At 36.3% G+C, this 21,742-nt stretch overlaps 1 protein-coding gene across 2 annotated transcripts in view; it reads right to left on the bottom strand.

Annotated features, from left to right (window-relative positions):
- LUZP2 (leucine zipper protein 2) overlaps positions 1-21,742 on the bottom strand; it is a 203,816-nt gene that overhangs the window by 77,836 nt on the left and 104,238 nt on the right. For both annotated transcript variants that reach the window (XM_076343845.1, XM_076343846.1), the window contains exon 5: positions 20,035-20,097. In XM_076343845.1, coding sequence (XP_076199960.1) covers positions 20,035-20,097 — 63 coding nt within the window. The remainder of the gene's footprint in view (positions 1-20,034; positions 20,098-21,742) is intronic.

The raw sequence follows: 21,742 nt of genomic DNA, 5'->3' as shown, positions 1-21,742 counted from the left end.
AGCTGCATTGGCGGGGAGGCTGTGCCATCTATAAGCAGCATAGAGTAAATCAGTAAATAGCTCACTTAATGCAAATGTAGGCACAGGACAGTTTGCATAGGCAATTAGGGGTATTCTTACTCTACTGGCACAGAACTCTAATCCAATCATCATGAATCTTTAATTATTTCCTAAAAGTCATTCAGCAAGATGAAGAGAAGTCAGGAATAGGATCTAATTCAGAAGACCCGACTGACATTTTTTGAGCCATTAACACTATTTCTTCAGGAATCATTGACCTACCTCTGATAGTGAACTTACCTTTTTATGCCAGGATCCCTCCTCTTGGGAAGGGAGGAAGAAAGGAGTATATCCTAAGCTTAAACTGAGCTATTTTTCCACATTATTGAAAAGTGTTTCCCCCTATTCAAGCACAGTACAGCAACATAAGATACAGATATTTCATATTGGGCTGCTAAGGGTTCTTATGAAAAAAATAAAAAAAAGGCTCTGAGTACAGCTTCAACTTCTTTGGTTTCTGAGAGTAAATAACATATCTATAAACTAACTAAATATTTTTGGAAAAAAAAATAAAAACCAAAAGATATTTCACTGGAAAACTCCAGAAGTTAAAAACCATCATAAAAAAAAGTTGAAGACAACATTTCTTAGTACTTATAAGAGAGCCTAATCAATCAAGAGGACATGGGACATCCACCCTCTAACAACATCTGGAATAGAAGGTGATCTGCCTGGTCATCTGCTAATCTATTCCTATTTCTGACAGGAATATCTCCTTTTCATTAATGCTGCCATGAATATGGACTTGAGTGAATATCTCAAAGTCAAGGGACGGTTTCTGTGAGACTTGGGGTCATGCCCTAAAATGGTAATAATATTATAAAATAAACATTTTCTTAGGACAACGCTAATACAACAGCAATTTTTAGAAGTATTTTATGTGACAATGCAAAGTTCTGAAATTATTCCTACAAAACATATTTCCTTGTAGATAAACTACCCATTTTTTCATGTTGATAACAATTCAGTATTGATGTTCAGCAAAGGTCAAAGGGAGTTTTTTGATCATTTACCTCAGACAATACATAATTAAACAATAGAGGTTGTACTGTGTAACTGTGAAATTACGCAGACTGCAATTCTGAATTACATTAAAAAGGACAAAGCCCCAAATATTTAAAATATCAAAGCACACATGTTGTTTTCTACTCTGAATCTCTGCCCAACAGGCTATAACATTTGGCAAAGACTCCAAAATTTGACAGTGAACTGTGCCTACAAAAGAAAATCACATGCTCCCTTTTTCAGAAAAATGCATTATTAGTACTTTGCTATATCTTTTAATATACACCGGAAAGTAAGTCAGCATTCAAAAGAAGTCTTTTCCTCTCTAACCAGACTGTTAGTCTTTACTGTTATCTCCTGGCATACTGCTTTTGTGCACATTCCAAATGTCATCTATTATTGATAATGTTCTCTGAACAGCTGCATTGATGTGCAAGCTGCAAAAAGTAATTTGCTGCAAAGCACTGGGACCTTTTACTGTATTTAAATGTCAAAAAATTTTCTATAATTCTTGATTAACTTCACATTTTGTTCCATATAGTTTCTGCAACAAAACAAGTTTCAGAATGCTTGATACCAAAACTTCCTTGAAAACCTATTTTCATAAATTAGGTCATAATCCATTCAATTCAAGTTACTATTAGCATTATATGTCAGAACTTCAGCCATGAGTCCAGTCACGTTGCAATGCCTAGCATGTTGAATTAGCATCCCTAAACCAGCATCTTGCCTTTCTTTGCCGTACTTTTACCTTCCCAAAGCAGAGGAGAAATGGCAGAATAGATTTCGTTCTGATCTATTTTAACTGTCCTTTGATCGTCTTTGACGAGTCTTGATAAGACCAAAATCCCTTAAATTTTTAAGGAAATTTCTGAAATAAAAATACAATCTTTCAGCCAGTCTACTAGACTAGCTTTACTTTGGTGACATGTCAAGTGTAAATGTACACGTTGTATTTTGTAAATAGTAATGTGTGTAGTTACACTGCAAATGGTGTAATAAGGACAAACAATGAATTAGAAGAAAGAACAAGCTTGTGATATCAATGATAAACTGTATGCGTTCAACTCCATACACACACAGAAGGAGAGGCTAGATGGGAAGAGCTTTGCCTACCTTAACCTCACAGACCATGTGTTAGTCATCTGACAGATGTAAAGATCTGTACAGTCAAAATGTGTCAAGACAGAACGTGTTTTTAAATAGAAAGCAAACATAGCCATGAATAATCTGAAGTTGAATCTGCAGTCTTGCAATTACATGGTTGTGTTGTACAGGTCATATAAATCACATGTTGTTTCCAAGCTATAATTTCCACAACAGCAGACCCAGACATTTCGGATGGTAGCCACCACTTAGTCAAATGGACTGCTGAATATTCCCAGATACTTTATCTACCCCTGATGGCCCATATATGCAGTTGCTCATGGTGGCCATGAAAAAGAGTCTAGATTTTCCCCCGAGACTACTGTTTTATTTTCCCCTTTGCTTCAGATATCCAAGTGAAAGCCATTTGGAAAGCATGGCAAGACCTAGTAACAGAGAACAGAACATGCATGTCAATGGAAATTGTAGGATTTACTGAGTGTTCGCCTCCTGACAACAGCCAGCATCTGTAAAGTAGGACTAAGGAATTATTCCTTCTACTCAGGTAGCAATGAAAAGACCTTGCTTTCAAGGCCTGCCTTTGAAGGCTGTGTTAGCAAAGTATTTAAAATCTTCTCTGAATAAGTTTGAAAGGAACTGCACGATTTTACATCTGTCCTTGAATGGCATCACAGTTTAAAATATTTAGCACACAAAGCATACTTCGGTAAACAATAGAGCCAGTAAAAACGATGCTATGCTCTTACCTTCCGGGCTAGAGACTGCTCTGTCTTTTAAGCACAGGAGAGGGGTTTGCAGATGGAAACTTTCTGTGAGTCTGTTTTTCCTTACTTTAATCATTGAAAAAAAAAATCAGTATCTACTGTCAATACGTTATCACTCAAAATTGTATTTAACTCAATAGTTTGATAAATGGTATTTACAAAATCTGTTTGGCTGTGTTTTGTGTAGCTTAAGTGCAGTCTATGTACACTGGCAAGGTATTTTTAGGACTGGAAACATGCTTTATGAGAAACAGAGACTTGCCATTTTCTAGATTTATGATCTTTGTTATTTTGCTGGATAGAATATAGGCATATTAATCATAATAACAATTATTTTGATATTGATTCAACTAAACCTTCACAAGGCCTTTCATGTTAAAAATAGAACCAAAAAAATCCGTGGAGTAAGAGAGAGATAGCTCTTCGCTTCTCCCATCTCAACATCAAAGCCACTAAAATATTCGGAGGACTATGAATGTGCATAAGGAACGTTTATGTTCCTCCTTGAGATTATCATGATGCAAAATATTTTGCTGAACGTGGTAACTGATGCATAAAACTACATTGGAGTTAATGCCTAGTTGCACTTTCTCCAGATTCCTTCTGGATTCAGAACTAAGATGGGAAAACACTACATACTGCTGGATTGGAAAAATTGAAGAAAGTTTATGCATTTGGAGAACTATCACAAATGCTTTAAAAACCTCATCTGGTTAGGACTAAAACGTTGCACATGCCAAAACAAAAAGAGGAAGGCAAATCTATCCTAAGAAAGATCAGGAAAACCAGAAGAGAGCCAGGAAAACCAGAAGAGACTCAGCCAGACAGTCCATCCTTTGAGAACTGCATCAGTATGTGCAATGTCAGTCATGAGTTGAGAACACATCCCCTGCCCCCAGACATGAGTTAGCACTGCTGGCTAACCACATCAAGTACACACTGACATGATGACGACAAAGTGATGACAAAGCTATGCGTAAAACAAAACAAAACTGTAAGACCAAAAGGAGGGGAGGGGAAGTAATTGATTTATCTGCCTGGTGATTTAAGAAGACTATGCCCCAGGTCCATCATTCCTGTGTAGAGCCTTGAATTAACAAACACTGAAATCTTCATGCAGCTGCATGAAACTTATAACTTAGCCTGAAATTTCCACTCTGGGAGCTGGCAAATGCAGCTACAACCATGGAGAACATTGTTGTAGCATTACCCCAACATCAAAGGCTTCACAATCCTAAAGGGGTCTGCTATCTGAATAAAGTACCAGGAAATGCAGCAAAGCAAAATGAATGACAAATACGTGTTACTTATCCCTACAATATATTAAGAAAACCCATGTGCGCACACAGAAGCAAAAGATATGAACAATACCCCCTCTACAAATGCGGGGAGAGGTAAATTACGTAGAACAGCCCAGTTCTGTTTACTGCTCCCATAAGAGGAAAAGGCTTACACAGAAAGCAAAAGGCCACGTGTGTCAACCACGTGCTCATTAGGTGCAGATTCTGGAGTGACATGAAAACAGCGAAATAAGCTAGTAAGAGTTGAGAAAAAACAATAAGCACAAAAACAGCGCAAGAGATCCATATTTTCTTCACTATGCATCCAAATAGCTGCTGTAAATTCAGGTAGCTTAAATTAAATCGCTTAACCGAATTACACTGATTTAATGCTAAGCAAGTGTCAGGACAACAGGTCTTGGGGGGGGTGTTGTGTTTCTCAACATTGTATAAAATCCAAGTTGCAAACAAGTCACACACAAAAAGCTGTAACCACACAGGTAAATACTTTAAATACATAAAAGCTCGTTCATCTTCTCTCTCTGTCTCTGCTCTCTAGTCCTTCAATCCACAGTATTAAAATCTCATGAGACTAACACGGTGCTTCTGGGCAGGTCTCAGCCTCGCCAGCATTCAGCAGTTCACCTTTACCTCACAGACTCACAAAATGAGAGCTGTCGTGTTGCGTCTCACTGAGACTGTGGAAGATCTAAGCTTGGCTTCTTTCTTAATGAGTGCAGATCCAATACCCACATAGTCATCTTTTCAAAGGGGTGCTCTAATCCCAGATTTTTTGGCATTTTAGGGTCATGGAAGGAAAAGTATATAAATTTTAATCCCCTCTATAGAAGTTTCTCCACTTTGCACAAAATACACAAACATTCAGGACACTTATTCCTAAAACAGTACCCACAAAAATCTGTGCAGGATTAACTTTTCTTTTTTTTTTTTTTCCTCATTCAACCGTACTTTATATTTCAATACCTATTACATTTTTCCTTTTTATTTTAGTCAAAACTAAGTGTTAATAGCTTTGGACAAGAAAGCAAATTTGACAGTCAGCAGATTTCGCATTAATACTTGTCTTGGAAAAGAAAGGATGTAAAAATGTAATTTACCCAATCTGATGATATCAGACAGAATATTGGTCTGTCAGTCACAGGCAGGCAATCTAAGTAATGCATCTGCCCAGCAAATTTAATAACTTTTATGCCCATATACTTTTCAGAACTATCTTAGAGATCTGGCTCAAGGTCATAGGAGATGTACTTCTCATGAATGCTTCTTAAAGCTACAGCTGACTACGCATACTATTTAAAAGTGGTATGTTTTTACCTGCAAAATGTATTTCAATATTTCTGAATGCAGCTGGATTTTTCAGAGGAGCAATCTTTTAATGAACTTACTGCTGAACAGTTGCATGTCTTGGAATCCATAATCTTTTCTCAAAATCCAAATCCCACATCGTTGATAAAACTGTGTCATTCCAAATTCCCACAAGTTCAGGATTTAAATTCATAGACTCATATTTCTGGCAAATATGAGTAACTATGCTTTGAAATACTAACAGCCAAGACATGACGTAATCATGATGTAGATATTACATCTGCCAAGCCAGGCAGGTATGTGGTCCTATTCCCGATTACACTTACTCTATTTACACAACTAATAATATCTCATTTTGCTTTGTTTAAGAAGAATCGGTCCTACTGCTTGTTCTTTGGAATAATTGATTAACCAGAGAAATAAGGTATTTGGCAAGTAAGGAAAGGGGAAAATAAAGCACAGAACAATCAGCATCTTGATTAGGGGCTAGTGAAGAAGAATAGCCAACCGAGCTATCATCACCCATGCTGCAGCAAAGGCATCCGTCTCGGAGGGGATGCTGATACCACAGCTTAACCAGGTAAGAGAATCAGCAGAGACATGTGTACTTTAGGGATCCTGATGCAAAGCTCAGCAGATGAAACTGAATCGGTCTAACTGTCCAAACACTTCACAAACTTCTGTTGGGACGTTAAGATGGCTGAATTGCCTCTGCTGAGGCCTGAAAGTAGAAGAGTTATACAGCTGCAGATTTGATTAGTGGTTTATTAAAATTAGCAGGTACAAATACTGTTTTTACACTGATATTTGTAAAATAAGAAGCCCAGTTCCTGAGATTATTAAAAAAAACCCCCAAAAAACCCACCAACATGACCCACAACCAAAAACAAACAAACAAAAAAAAACCAGCAGAAGCTAAACATTTACTTTAGGAATCACAAAATAAATGCATTCATATGCTTAAAAACCTTTCCTTAAGATTTCTACAAAACAAAAAGGCTGCAGCCCCTATAAAAGACACACATTTCTGACTCTAAGCCACCTACCAAACAGCAATAGTCTTTTTCTTTTAAGCAAATGGTCTTGAATTCTCTCCATAAATATATAGTTCTGCTTATAAGCTTGCAAAGACTAGCAGTACTTCACATTACAGCGTTGAGTGTCCCGTCTGGCTCCTCCACTCCCCTTTGCAAGTAAGAGGGTTACAGCATGAAAAACATAGAAGACCATTTTACACTCAACCTTAATTGAATGGAACAAAGTAATATCACTTGGGCTGTATTAAAAGGATATGTAATCAAACTTGAAAAGAAATCTGAATTAGATCTAGAAATATATGCTCCAAAGCATCACTAACAATAATAGAAGAAAAACCCCAAAGGTTAGTGCAAAGTTGCATTATAATTTCCTTCCTTTTAACACTTGCAGGACTAGTTCTAGTTACATTAGAAAGACCAGAATGACTAAAGGAAAATCAAACATTTTCCAAAGGAAAAAACGTGGGCTGTTTAATGATTAAAAACAATTAACTTAAAATTACTGATTTCTACATCATTCATTGAGCTTAAACCACCACAGCAATTGGGTATTATTTTACAACAATTTTAAAGAACGCACAGCAACCATGCAATCTGTAGTACACAAAGTGCTACCCAACTGATTGTTTTCTACACTGTACTCCCTCTGCGCGGAGGATGTAAGTCATAGGAAGCAATGCAGTGCAAATAAGATTACTATGAACTGCACATACACACTTGCCTCTTTCAAATGTAAATAAGTTGGGGCTTTACCCAAACGACAAAAACAAGAGTTGGCAACAGTCACTGGGAATCTGCATCAATGAAGAGAAAAATATTTACAGTGTGTTTTCCACCTAAGCAAGTGTTTTGGTGAAATGCAATGCCATAATACTGCTTCTAATTTAGCTGTGCATATTTTAGCAATCAAACTAGATCTGCTTTTGTTTGTTGCAACAATAGAAAGTTCAAGAAATTTTATTTTTTCTCCTTTTGCAGCCACAGAAAAACAGTCACCCTCTGACCCAGAAAAGGATGCAATTAACTATAATCATATGAGCCAATTCAGTGAGCCAGTTCTTGTGTGTTGTTGAAATGATGCTTAAAGGAGCAGCATGAAGCTTAAAAACAAAATTAGATTCTGTAGAGTATACCAAGGAGGCATCCTATATAGGTAGGGGGACTTTGCAGATGTAGTTCACGAAGAGTATTGAATCGCTGCATCCTTATATCTGTCTCAGCAGTTCTGGGTTTGACTGGTTCTTTGCTATGTCATATTTACATTCTTGCTAAAAATAATGTATTCATTATTCACAATGAATTCCCATGCCACATTTTATCTTCTTGTAAAATTAAAGTAAGGTGACAGCATTGTAAAAAAAAGAGCAAAAAAAATGGATTTCATAATAAGAATTAATTGCTGCCCCATCAGGCATCTTAGTGAATGCCCATCCTGATTCGACGAGACAGACATCACTATAGGAAGAAAGCATTGGTAAATAGCAGGTTACACCTTTTACCCAAAACTAATGAGCATCCATTGAATAGCTACAGGATATGAATTTCATGCCTGCGTGCTAATACTTCCTTGATCTAGTTAGGCCCATTTTTTGGCAAACAAAGGAGGAAATCCTAACTCTCAGGTTCCAGATCTTCACTTCTTTTCTCCTAAGACTTACTGTTCATCAGCATAAAATCTACAATTTAAATACTGAGTGCCTAGCATGGGTCAAACCAAATACACTAAAGCTCATGGTTGTAACACTCAAATGCACAGCAAGAAAAAATTTTTTTAAAAGCACAAATTATGCTATTGGGAATTCAGGGAGAAAAAAAAAAGTCCATTAAATTTAATCTGCCTACAGACTCTGCAGCAGAAAAAAAGAGAAATTTACAGCATAGCAAGCATTTGATTTAATACAGACAATACATGGGAATTACCTCAAACTTAATCAGGTTCATCTGGCCTCTGTGACTACTGAAGCGGTGCAGCAGCGTACAAGCAGAGACGCTGGGTGACTGACCATCCGTCTACTCCTACTCGTTCATTTAGGCCGAGCTGAAGCCATAGCTAGCCATCAAGTGAGGCATCATCATGTGTCTCCTGGGAATTTTGTTTTACACAACTCTTACTATCTCTAATATCCAATATTTTTTGCTGTCCATGTACATCAATTTAAATGGAAAGCAGTTTCTTATCAGAAATTGACAAATTGGAAATTAAGAAAAGATAATCCTACCACCTGCATTCACCCCAACAGGAAAAATCCTTGTTTTTATCACAATTTTTTCTACCATCTTGCTTGTAACAAAATACGGCCTTTAAAACACAAGTAGACAGCCAAAAAGAACACATATCCAAACAGAAGGAAGTTATTAATGACTATTCTATGTCTGATGAAGATGCTTCACTTTTTGGCTTTTTATTGTATCGGGGGATTCTTCTACATAGGAAAAACTCCCCAAATCCCTTTTCATGCCTCCCAGTGGCACAGCACCCAAAGCCATACAGCTGAAGCATACCATGCCCACCGTTGCACAGCACATCCCGCGGTCTCCCACTGAAACATTATTTCACTGTGCAAGGAGAACTCTGTCCCGGTAACCTGTTTCTCAATTTGGGCCCTGGCATAAAATCCTTCACGTTGAAAGGTACCTGTTCTTGCGGAATACCAGCCACCCACTGTCAAAATTAAGGATGGCAGGCGGATACATTTTTAATAAAGACTAAAGTTTAGTACTTGAGACAATTGCTGACTCTAATTTTGAAAACGTGGATTTTCTAGCTCAGTGCTATCCTGAAGTACTTTAAATTTAAGATCAAATTATCTCGTTCAGTAAATGAGCAAAACTCCACTGAAATCAACTGAAAAATAATCTTACATAAGGACCAAAAAATCTGCCACAAACAGAATAATTTAAGAGTGACATGGAAAGATCTGAAGTTCTGATACAAGAAATAAGATCAGCAAACCAACACTAGAAAGAGAAAAGTTTCCTGGGCACATCCAGAGAAACTGAGCCTTCACAGTTTTCAGTGAATCAACTGCTGGCATTTTGGTAACTTTAAGCTATTCTTTAACATCACATTATGTTCCTGTACACACATAAATATGTATTGAATCTATATGTAAAGAAAGTTTTTGATTTAAATGTACACACAAATACATACATACAAATATATGCACAAATACACACGCACACGACCAGGAAGCGGACACCTGACACACAGGACTAAATTTATAGTCTGAAATAGAAGACATATTTTACATTTGAAAGAAAGTAATCACAGTACATTAAAGGACTGCACAGCTTGTGGATGAACCACACGAACCTGAATTTTTTTACAATTTTTTTTTTTAAGCCACGCAGACCTTTCCTGAGTTCATTTATCTATTTGATAAAACAAAACACTGTTCAGAGATCCTTATTCACAAAAGAAAATTAAGACAACACCTTCCAGAATACTTTAAGTAGCATCTGCTTGATAAAACCCTTATAATTTCACCTAAGAAACATTTCCACATCTATTAAACAATGTGTGTTTTACATTGTTTACAAGATAGAGATCGTTAAAAAAAAGGAATAATTCAAGAATTTTCAGTTGTTTTAAACATTTTTGATTGTAAAAACTGTGAAATTAAATTCTGAAGAACAGAAGATTCATTACATGGGAAAGCTTTTATAGGTAAACTTGACAAATGGGCAATATTATTGGGACAGATATGGAAAAGGCACTTCGAGGCAGTCTAATGAAAACTGTATTTTTAAATTATATCATAGCTATAAAACTAGCTTTCTTAAGATCAATACAGTACTTAAACACAACTAAATAAAATCAATGCAACTCACTCGAGATATTATGCCTAAAATTAGTGACAAATCGATTGACCTGTTTAATATTTCCTTCTCCAATAACATCTGCAGCCCCAAATATGGTTGAACAGTGTTCAAAAGGGAGTGTGGGAGAGAAGACTCCAGAACAAAGTGGTTTAAAATGTTTCTGGATAACAGAAAATTGGCAATTTTGGTCCAGAATAGCACAATTTCTACATTTAAGACTCCATATGACATTGACTGGACTCTAAAGGTCAACTATTTCCTATCACTAGAGTAATATATAGTGAATTGCTGCAGGGATTTTATAGGAAGAGGCCAGTCAAATTTGAGAGTCTTTTGTTCCCACTGCACTGCACAATCAATGTTTTCACATTTTTAAGGCAAGCAGTTCCCTAGAAAGAATGAGATATTCATTAGGAAAAGCGATACACAAGTATTTGAGTTGAACAAACTTTGAACATCCCTCCTAAGACTGCTGAATTTTTTTTCAGGGACAAAAATGTCTGCATTTGAAAATATTCCAGGGTTTCAGGCTGAAATAGATGCAAAGTAGATGGGAGTCAATTCCTTTTACTGTCAAGAAAAAACAGTTTCATGTGGTTCTACTTCTTTTAGAACAACACAGTGGGGTCACATTACAGCCAAACAGCTTGTACAGACACCTTAGCTCAGGTAGTAACATGACCAACAACTTCGGAATTTTATGTGAGGTTTTTGTCTAGAATAATTCTAACATGAATTTCAATTAAGTATTTTATTATTGTTATCTTATTATCCTCTTTGAATATCCATACATAATTGGAATTATCATTCCAAATATTCTATTTAGTTTAATCAAATTAAGACTAGAGGATAATGAGTCTCAGGAGAGGACTATAATCTTTATAAAGTCACAGGCTATCAACCCTCAGTTGAAAAATACTTCACCACATAAAGTTGACATTTTCCAGCTACACTTCATCTTGATTAAGATTAAAAACTAGAAAACAACAGCAGTCCAGTTTAATTTAAACCTCTAAATAGCAAAAAATATTTTTAAAAATCACTTTCTGCTCCCACTGAACTTAAAAAATAAACATCTGTATTCAACAGTATGGTCCTAAAGCAAACGCAAACGCTCCAAGCCTTCTCCCTTGAAATCAATGGAAGCTTTGTATGGTGTACCGTAATACGATCAGTCTGGGGTTAGCCAGCCTTTTTCTCCAAATTCTTATTGACTTTCATGGAAATCTAGTTATAACTACAAGAGCCATGTCCCTGCCAACTGATCTAGTAGTCTGAGCTTCATAGCCTCTAGAGAGCTCTCAGCCCAGGACAGGAGCATTCCAGGTGCAACATAATTTTATCAAGCAACTTTTTAATTTAATAAGCCAAGTGCATTTTCATGTCACATATACCTTTATAAATTCTTATGCTATTAATTACTGTGGGGTGTTTTCAGAGGCGAAGAATACTCCGATACTAAATTTGGATGACTCGGAGCTCCTCAAGGGCTTTTTTGATCCTAAGTGACAAACGTCAGTAATTGATAGCATTATTTGTAATGATGAAATCAACAGCTCACCTTCTCTTTCTTTGAGAGCCATGGAAATTGGATTATTAAATGCTCTTTTGTTATTTCATCTAAGGATAAAAATCAATAGTGTCTACTCAAGATTTTCAAGTATGGATTTACATTCTTTTTTTTTAACCACATATACCATCGTCACTTCCTTTTAAGTGGTCTTTCCACTAGGTAATTTTAACATCTTGGTACTAAAAGCAAACTTTTCCACTTGTCTGAATAACATGAATAAATTAGATCAGTACTTTCCTTTTCCTGTTTGGCAAAATTTACACCAGCTTCAGGGAAAGTTTTACATTAATTATAAAATTTCATCTATGCTTAAAGTTCTCTGGAGCTTGGCTCTGAGCCACCTTGCCCTTGAGACCTGTAATGCTGGAAAACACTGATTTGGATAACAGTAAGATTCACAAAACTCTCTGTACAAGTTCAAAGACCAAAGATTTTAATTAGGTTTCATGCTGCCCCTGTTGCCTGGTGAAGCTGCAACAGATGTCATGGAGAGCTGTGCAGGCAAAGGACAGAATACAGCTCTTTTACTTTTCAAGATAATCTCTTATGCTTCATGTTTTGCTGCCTTTTTGAAATAAGATGTAGTGAAGGAACCACTAGGACTTTCTATTCTTAACCCTTACTTTCAAACATACTGGTCATACTTGCATAAAAACGAAATGAAATGGATCATCAGAGAACTCCAGCACCTCCCTTATCCCAAAGGCCTATACAATCTGATCTTTGAAATGCTTATAGAAGTTTACCTTACACACTACCACATTATGCAGCATCAGTATCCAGGAGCACTATTTACCAGTAGCAATTTCCTATGAAAGGAAATGAAGGCACAGATTGGAAATTACTTTTCCTTTTCTCCACGGACGATATTTTGCTACAAATGACAATTGAAAAAGACTACGCTTCGGGGATTAAAAAGCCTGTTACACAGATTTGAGACTAGATGAGTAAGAAAAATAAAGAATTCAGACCCATTTGGGAACTTTGGACTTCATGAAGGAGGGTGTCAGAAATAAGAATTTAATAAATTGTCCTGGGCAGCATGGGAAAACTGAGTAAAGACATCAGAACAACTTCAGCAAGATTACAAAAGAACACTGCTATGATTTTCAACACTGCGGTTAATTGAGGAGATGACAAAGAATATTGGGCAAAATCCAAGAAGGCACTCAACATCACTCAACAGCAACTGAGAAAATGCGTCCTACACTCCTGAGTCTACAAGATCAGGAAAACAAAACTTTTAAAAACAAAAGCTTATTCTAACATTTACTGCAGTTGCTACTGCGTCACTATAAATATATCTCACTGACAATCTTGATGCAGTAGAATTTGTTTTCTGTATGATCTCATCTACTGTCCCCTAAGAGCCATTTTCAATTGACTAAACTGCGTTTCCATCTTTTCCTTATAATTTTCAGTAAAAAACCTCACAGAACAATTTTAAGCAAATGATTTTTTTAAAATAGGCCTTTTTTTACTTCAAAAGAAGGTGTAATCGATCAAGAAACAACGTTGAACTCAAAGCACTTTAGCAGAATGATATCTGAAGCTGCTCCTGTACTCTTCCCGCTCCTTCATCTTTCCCTGGGCAGTGCCCCTGCCTCTGGCACTTGTGGATGTTTTCTTCTGAATTGTAGAACGAACGCAGTACCCAAAGAGGGAACAGGACTTTACCCAATTTTCTTCTCAGGAGGACAGGCTTTTATACTTAGAAAAAAAAGTTAGTTTTATCTGCAGAGTATGGAGACTGAAGCACTACAATGTCCTCCTTTATAGAATAGTATCAGCATACAGTCTCAAAGCCTTAAAATTTCATTTCTGCTTCACTAAGGAAGTTTTCTTGCGGGTTTTGGTTTTTTTTTTTTTCCACCATAATTCAATGCAATTCGATTGAATTCACCCTGCAAGGCATGAAATTCCCAACAGATCAGGTGAGACTTTAAACTGCTGTGACTTTACCTTTTATTAGTGCAGCTAAGCACAGAGATTGGAGAGAATTCTGGTTTAGGATGATTTACTCGACGCTAAAGCTATAACCACAATTTATACATGAATAGAGCAAAAGTATTGTTTACAGGTAGTTATTTAAAACTGTGCTTCTTAGCAAAAATAACACATATTACTGAGAGCTACAGCCAAATTCATTTTCCGCTCTTGGTTTACTTTGTATTGCCTGTACTACTATACATCTTTTATGTAATACATGTTTTTCAAAGTTCTGCCACAGCCTAAACAGCAAAGAAATATATTGCCTGACATAAACCACGGGATCAACTTTATAAATACATGGGATTGTTGTAAATCTGTAAAGGTATTAACATACCTTAATGTAGGTATACACAGAGATACTGTAAAACACTTTGCCCAAAGATAGTACGACAAGCTAGACAGTTGTTTCTCATCTAATCAAATGTAATTAAATGGTTTAAATAAGAGCAAACTTTTTTTTTTATACACACTTCTAAGTCTAATGTGAGGCAACTATAGCATCCATGTGACAAAGCTGAATAACATTTCACTACCTTTCAGTAGAGAATATACAACATTTATTAACTTTTAGGGAAAATTCCTGACTCATTTATCTCAAGGAAATCACATATAAGCATACATCAGCTAGGACGCTTACCTTTAACTGAAGATGGCTTTTATAGATGTACCAGTAGGAAACACATGACAAACTAACAAAATGCACAACACACTTCAATGCAGAAAAGACATTAGTTTAAGAAATTAATCCATCATGTATACGCATATTCAGAGCTGCACCCAAAACGATCGGTTCTGAATGCTAAACAGCAATTTTTAAGACCCATGATTTTTTTGATATAAAGAAGGGTTAACACGGCATCCTGCTTTAGCTTCATTTTTAGAGCAGTTTTGGCATCATTTTCCACAATTGATATATGTACTGACATGGTAGAAGTGAGCTGCTCACTCTGTAACAGGCCATCTCCAAAAGTGAGAATTTTCAAAGTATTTTATACATATTCTATTTTAGTCTACATTTTTGCCAAGTTTCTTGGCTCCACCAGTGCTTCTGAATTTCCAGACCTCTTGGTTTCTTTGTCAATAATAGAAACTTCTCAAAATAAGAGCTTATCTGTTTACATGTCAATCCTTTATTAGACTACATTAACACAATCCAGACGATGTTACAGCTGGAAGTATGACAGATTTTTTTCTGGTATTGCAGGAAGCACTTAGAGACCTCTAAAAAAAGACAGGCTTTTTAGACACATAATCCTTATGTGCTGTATCTGGCGCTTTTTTTCCCTCCACACCAGGGACTATATTTGTTGTTAACTGTTTTTTTCCAAAGCCTTGAATAGCCAGAAAATTGCCTTTCTGTACAATGTCCTCTCCTCATACGTGACACCACAGCTGCTGCATTCAGTTGGAAGGCTGCTGTTGTCTATTCCTATCTCTGAATTACAAAGTTGAATGGCGGTAGGGCATGTGCTGAAAGAACAGAACTAAATAGGGAATTATTCTTACAGTCATGGAAGAGCCCGAGATTGCAAAATTCACAATTTGCCAACAGAAACTGAGGGTGAATGCAATATTTGAAAGGACAAAAGTAGCTATGAAAGGAATCCCATTTTCATTATCTGCCTCTATATATCTGCATGCAGATGGCACATTTTAAAATTATATATAAAATGCTATTAATTATGTAAATACATAACGTATCCAATCTTACAAACAAGATTGTTAAAAGTATATGCTATATTCAGTGATTGGAGGCAGGACCTAGATAACAATGTTTCCTCAAAATCATACCATTTAAATTCAGTCAAATCTTTTTCAAAATATGAACTCCTTATTGAAACCAGGACAAACTCTCAAAACCAATTACTGAAATTCCAGAAAAATTGATATTAGTGGACTTACTTTTAGGGAACTGGCAAACACAGTATAGAAGTTTAATAGAAAGCCATTAGGTAGGTATAGCTATTGGTTCCTTTTCCACACAGTAGCTGATGCACAGAAGGACTAAGCAATGCTCTCAAATCAAATTTCTCTCAAGGCAAGTTTAGTCGACTGAGCCAAGAACAGAATGCTGGAGCTTCTGACTTCCAGGACATGCTAGGACCATATTGCTTCTTTAATCACAAGTACTATTCTGTGTTTCCTTCTAAAACAAGTGCAAAAGAAACAGTGCCCACAATCTTTTCCTACAGCTCTTGCAACATCTTGCAAGTTGACAACATAAAAAAATGGAAATATTTCAGGTAATTTGATTAAATTAGAAACAAAAAGCAGATCACTTGTGCAGACTTTTCCAGCATTTATCTATGTGAATCTGTTTGGATAGGGTAATAAAAGAATGGCAGATACATCACCTGAATGCAAGCACTGTCAAGTACGTGCATTAAACTTTCTCCTGCCTTTTTTTTTTTTAGCTACATATCACTGCTGCTTTTAAATATAAAGGTGTGCAAAACCCTTGTATCTTGGGGAGAGGGGCACTTGGGTGGGCGCAGAGGGTGGGGAGGAAACAGGCCTTTATCACTTCTCATGCAATTTTGAAAACCTAGAAAACCAAATTTTTATTGCATTTTTTCTTATTTCCTCTTTGCTGCATACGATATGAAGTCTCTTTGCCTTAGTTACGTCTTTGTTGTTATACTCCTTCTGGAAGATTTAATCCTTTTATTCCGACATCAAGTTTGAAACATTTGTAGAAAGTACTGGAAGGTTCTGTAGTTCCATTTAGAGCATCTAGACATTAATTCACTAATTCCCTAGAGAAGAATGTGGGGTTTTTTTCCTCCTCAGTAAAACTCCCCCCCTTTTTTAATTTTATGACCTAAAAGAGATGAGTAATACAAATCAGACAGATCTTTTCAAGTAATTCCAGGAACATTCGAATGATAGTTAAATCCTATGTAATTTGGATATATGGAGGAGAAAGGAGAAGCAGGAGAGCTAGACTAGAACACGCATCACTGAAGGCCACAGGAAACTGGAAATTTGTTTTATTTGCTTGATGTGTTCTACTTGCCATCTAAACTAATATCTCTAGTTGAATCATTTAAAGCAATGATTTTAATCATTTGAGCAATTTTTCAACATGCTATTTCTTTTTTGCTTTTTGAGAAGCCTCAATCACAGATGCCCCAAATAACATTTATACAGGACTGTAGAAACTGTTCACTCAGTGACTCACGAAACCCCTATCCATCTTCTCTGCTGTTTTGTAGTCAAAGTACTTCCCTAAAAACTCAGACAAAATCACAACCAGGTGTGGCAGGATAGTGGAGATACATATCAAAAGTACTCCTTAAATATTTATGATCTTATAAATGCCAGCCACTCGGTTTACACTTTTACTTTTATAAGTAAAATTTTATACTTTTATACCTTTTCATATTAAAAAAATTATACTTTATTTTTATATACTTTTATACTCCTCCCCTGTGCGTTTATCTATTCTCTAATGATTTGCCAAGCTATCAAAGAGAAATCACAATCTTTTTCATTCTTCGTATAGCGTAGAGACCCCAACCAGACTGAAGCTTCATTTAGCACCAGACATTTCCAATGTGACTGAAAGAGGCTAGACAGTAAATGACTGCAGCCAGCCCTGCAGCCCCCAAGACATTATCCTGGTTTGTGCTCAAGGGTTTCCTTGGGCTGAGTTCAAGAGGAACTAATGGCAGACGGTAACTGCTAACAAAGTGCAATAACAGCTACTACTGTAGAAGGACAGCAAAACACACCTAAATCCAGCACACAGACATTCAATCTCATGAAAGAGTACTATGTATCAATAAGGCAAATAGTAACAAATTCTGAAAGGAACAGTCAAATGACCAAAAAACATACAAACTGCCTAGAAGCTGTTAAAAAATGCTGTATTAGAAGCCCCTAAACCCTTGAATGACTCTATAAAGCTAAAAAGGCTACACAGGGAACAACTCAGAATTTAGAAAAACTTGCTCAAGGGAGGAGAACAGGAAAGGACATAAAAAAAAAAGTCAAACGTAACCAGTAAAGTAAGAGGGAATTTGACAGTGTAAGAAGTTGTAGAGGTATCCGATATCAAAAAAGGATTTAGAGAAATTAATGGGCAGCAGGTTCATAAACATATGCTACGGGGAATAGACAGGGATACATCTTCTAACATCCCAAACCCAGTGACCGCAGATGCTGTGGGAAGCGAGGCAGGCTCACGCGCTCTGCCCTAACAGCATTTGCTGTTGCCATTGTCACAGACAAGACACTGAGACTGATGGGCCATTGAGCATTTCTTATGTTCTTGTAATTCAAAAGATGGGAGGAGTCACTCTACTGTGCCACACCCAGAGCGCCATCCACCACATCATGGTGACTCCTGGGGTTTGCCACTGGCCTGAATTTATTTCTGATGAACCTTCACTGATCTCAGGTACGCCAGAATTTCACCCAATTTCCTTTTTTTTTTTTTTCCTAAGAGGAAGAGAGAAACAGATATAAAATGTGTCTGAATTGGTACATCTGTGGGTAACCAAGTCAATATATCTATGCTTTGAATCGAAGGAATGTTGAGCGTTCTTAATTGCCCATTCATTTTAGGTAGTGATGGAGATGTTTAGTCGCTCTGCAGACTGACACACAATTGGAAACATAAAATCATAGGTATGCAAATTAGATGTTTCTCTGAAAGGCCCCATGATAGGCCTAAAACGCTTGCAACATGGATACATCCAGTTTATCCACTCAGCTCTTGTAACTTCAGACAGGAGGGTATCAGGAAATAAAATGTTGCTGAATCACTCCATCTTTAAATTGAGAAACAAATACTTTTGGTGCCAAGAAGATTCCTTTCAAAGCAGATTTTCTAAAATGTGTTATAAGTACACTAAATATTACAGAAGTCTACTGACCTACCTAAGAAAATCATTAGCAGTCGGACGGTTTGAATGTTCACTAATGAAGTATTTATTTGTGTGCAATGAGAGACAGGATTTTTTATGGCTGGTCAATAGGATCAGACAGATATGATTTATTAGAATTAACAGGCTCAGTTGCAAAGCATTCAATGATCACAGGTGGGAAAAGAAAGCAAGGCAGTTGTGACTGTAGATGAAGACAACTGAGAACGTGGCTTAAATAACGTGAGCAATTGAAATAGACAATATTTCCTTTGCGAGTTAAAAAATAACGTGCACTTTTTTTAGATTGACTGTATATATACACTCTCACAGACCAAAGACACGAGAGATCACTCTTTAAATAAGTGCTTTAAGGAGAACAAGTTTTCATAGACATCACACTCAGAATAGTTTAGAAGAGCAAAATGTAAGGACTGAATAGAACAGATAAAGACAAGAAGCCTGACTGGGAAGAGAACAAGAGATCATCTGAATAAAATATCTACAAATGCGAAGCGCTTTGCAAAATTAAGCAATGGAAAGGGAAACTATATCCTGATTTAGACAAATTGTTCGGGGAGAAAAAGATAAGGAGGAAAAAAATACAATACTGCTCAAATGTTTTAAGTTTCTATTCCAAGATCAAATTTCAAAATAAATTCAGTTTAATACTAACAAATATGAAATAAAACGTTTTATGTTTTATTTGGGATTTTGGGATCAATTTGGGATTAATATTCATGACATATGTGAAAGAAAAGTGTAAGAAAACATTTAATAAAATTTAAAAAATGCACATTCTTAAAGAATCTCAATTCTGAGACTGTATTTCCTTTCTCCTCCTCTTGCTGTTTATTTTTAAAGCAGGTAGTAACACTGTGGATAAAGTTTCACTGTGTATCAATAATCTATAGAACTGGATTAAGTATTCCCTTCTGAAAAAGCACAACTCATAAGTACAGCAAAAGTTACAGAGGTGAGCTATGGACCTATGCACCAGTAGCAAGGAGTCAACAGTTGCATTCAGTAGAATACTATTTCTAAATGTGCACCGTCATTTTTGTTTGCTTGTGTGTTTAGAGTATTTCACTGGAGCTTTATCTTTCTACTACAACAACATGTGTTTTAAATATGAAGTGAAACCATAATCTCTTTCAGTGTAAACTCTGAATGGAGATAACAATCAAATGTTCCTCTTACCTCGTTTTGGAGGTCACGGATCATTTTGCTCTTCCTTTCCATTTCAGTCTTCAGAAAGTTAATCTACAAGTTTAAATAAATGTTGAGTGTGAGTTGCTGAAATGTATCTAAGCAACAGTTTAACTATTATTTTTTTACTCTACTCACAGCCGGGGGGGGGACACACCAAAAAACCCAAACCAAAGCCACCTTACATTTGTTTCTAGCAATAAATTATCTTAGAAAACCTCTGCTTATATACCAAATTGATATAGGCCACTGTTAAGTATTTGCTAAATCTACAAACATTTAGCATGATATTTACTAGAAAACTTACAATCAAGAGAAGAAAATTGCTGTACATAAATAGGCTTACTTTACTTATGCACCAGTAGATAGTGTTTATTTTTTGCAATGAAGTCCCACGTGACCTTCAGAGAACTACAGATTTTTACAACAATATTAACTGATTTTATGATCTAAAAAATTTTTAACCCTCTAAGAACACAACATCTATCATAGCAGGCTTTTCACACAGTTATTTGATTTGAATGCTACAGAACTGGTCCTAATGAGATAAACCCCTTGATTCTGATCAGACTCACCTGTGGAATAAAGTGTATTATATGTGAAAGCATGCAAATCTGGTCTTTAGTTCCTATTTAATTCAATGACTTGCCTTGGAAAGTAGACATTCCAATCTGAGTTTTAAGACTGAATTTAATCAAACACAGTTTAAAAGATTGTTTTTACAAATCAGTATTTCTTTCAGGATTGAGCTTTCCTCCTGGCTTATGGAGCGTTAATGGGAGCAAGGAGGATGTAATTATAACAACTAGGATTAAAAGAACACATTCCTTTCACTTTGAAGGAGGATGCTCTTGGATTCCTTAATTAGCAAAATACTCATCCCTATATGCCCAATGCCCCACGCCGCATTCTCTCCCCCATTGATACAAAAGCCTACCTATGTTCATAGGAAACTACAGTTCATCTGACATTGCAGCAGACTTGTTAAGAAAAACAAAACCTCTGTAAGAAAACAGATTTAGATTACAGAGACATTGACCTAGAGATTAGTGGTTTGGATGTCATGCAGATAAAAAATGACAGTGAATCTGCATGATATGACAGCTGTTCTTAGAATCATGTCCACACTCAAGTAGACAGATGTCAGTAATTTAAAAACCATCACCGGAATTGCCATCACTCTCATCTGTATCAGAAGAGAAGTCAGAGAACACTATCATCACTTAAGAGAGAAAATGTAAGTAGGGGGTCCGTGAGACTAGTGCCAACTGACATGCATAAATGTTAATTCTTTTGCAAACTCTTTGAAAATTTGGTCTATTTGGTTGTGGAAATACTGAGTACACATCCAGCCACCACTGAGGGTGATGTTTTAACAGAAGATTAATATATTCAGCACCTGCCTAGCAATCACGCCCACAAATAGTGAAATTTAGTCCATGTTTATCGTATAACAAATATGAAGATTTTATACAACAATAAATACAGGTCACAATCAAAATATGAGATCAGGATTAAGTGGGGAAAAAATAAAATAACTACTTACATGGTGGGTTTTGGTTTTTCAGCTGTTCAAAACATTTGCCAGATACCATTAAAACCGATAAAAATAATATACTGACCTCTGTTAAAGAGTGTTCCCTTTCTTAGTCCTAACTCTCAAGAGAGCATCAATATTCCTTCTAAGCACTTCACTTCT

Source organism: Aptenodytes patagonicus, chromosome 7 (genome assembly GCF_965638725.1).
Source record: "Aptenodytes patagonicus chromosome 7, bAptPat1.pri.cur, whole genome shotgun sequence".
NCBI classification, from domain to species: domain Eukaryota; kingdom Metazoa; phylum Chordata; class Aves; order Sphenisciformes; family Spheniscidae; genus Aptenodytes; species Aptenodytes patagonicus.
This window is presented reverse-complemented; position numbering and strand designations above follow the sequence as displayed.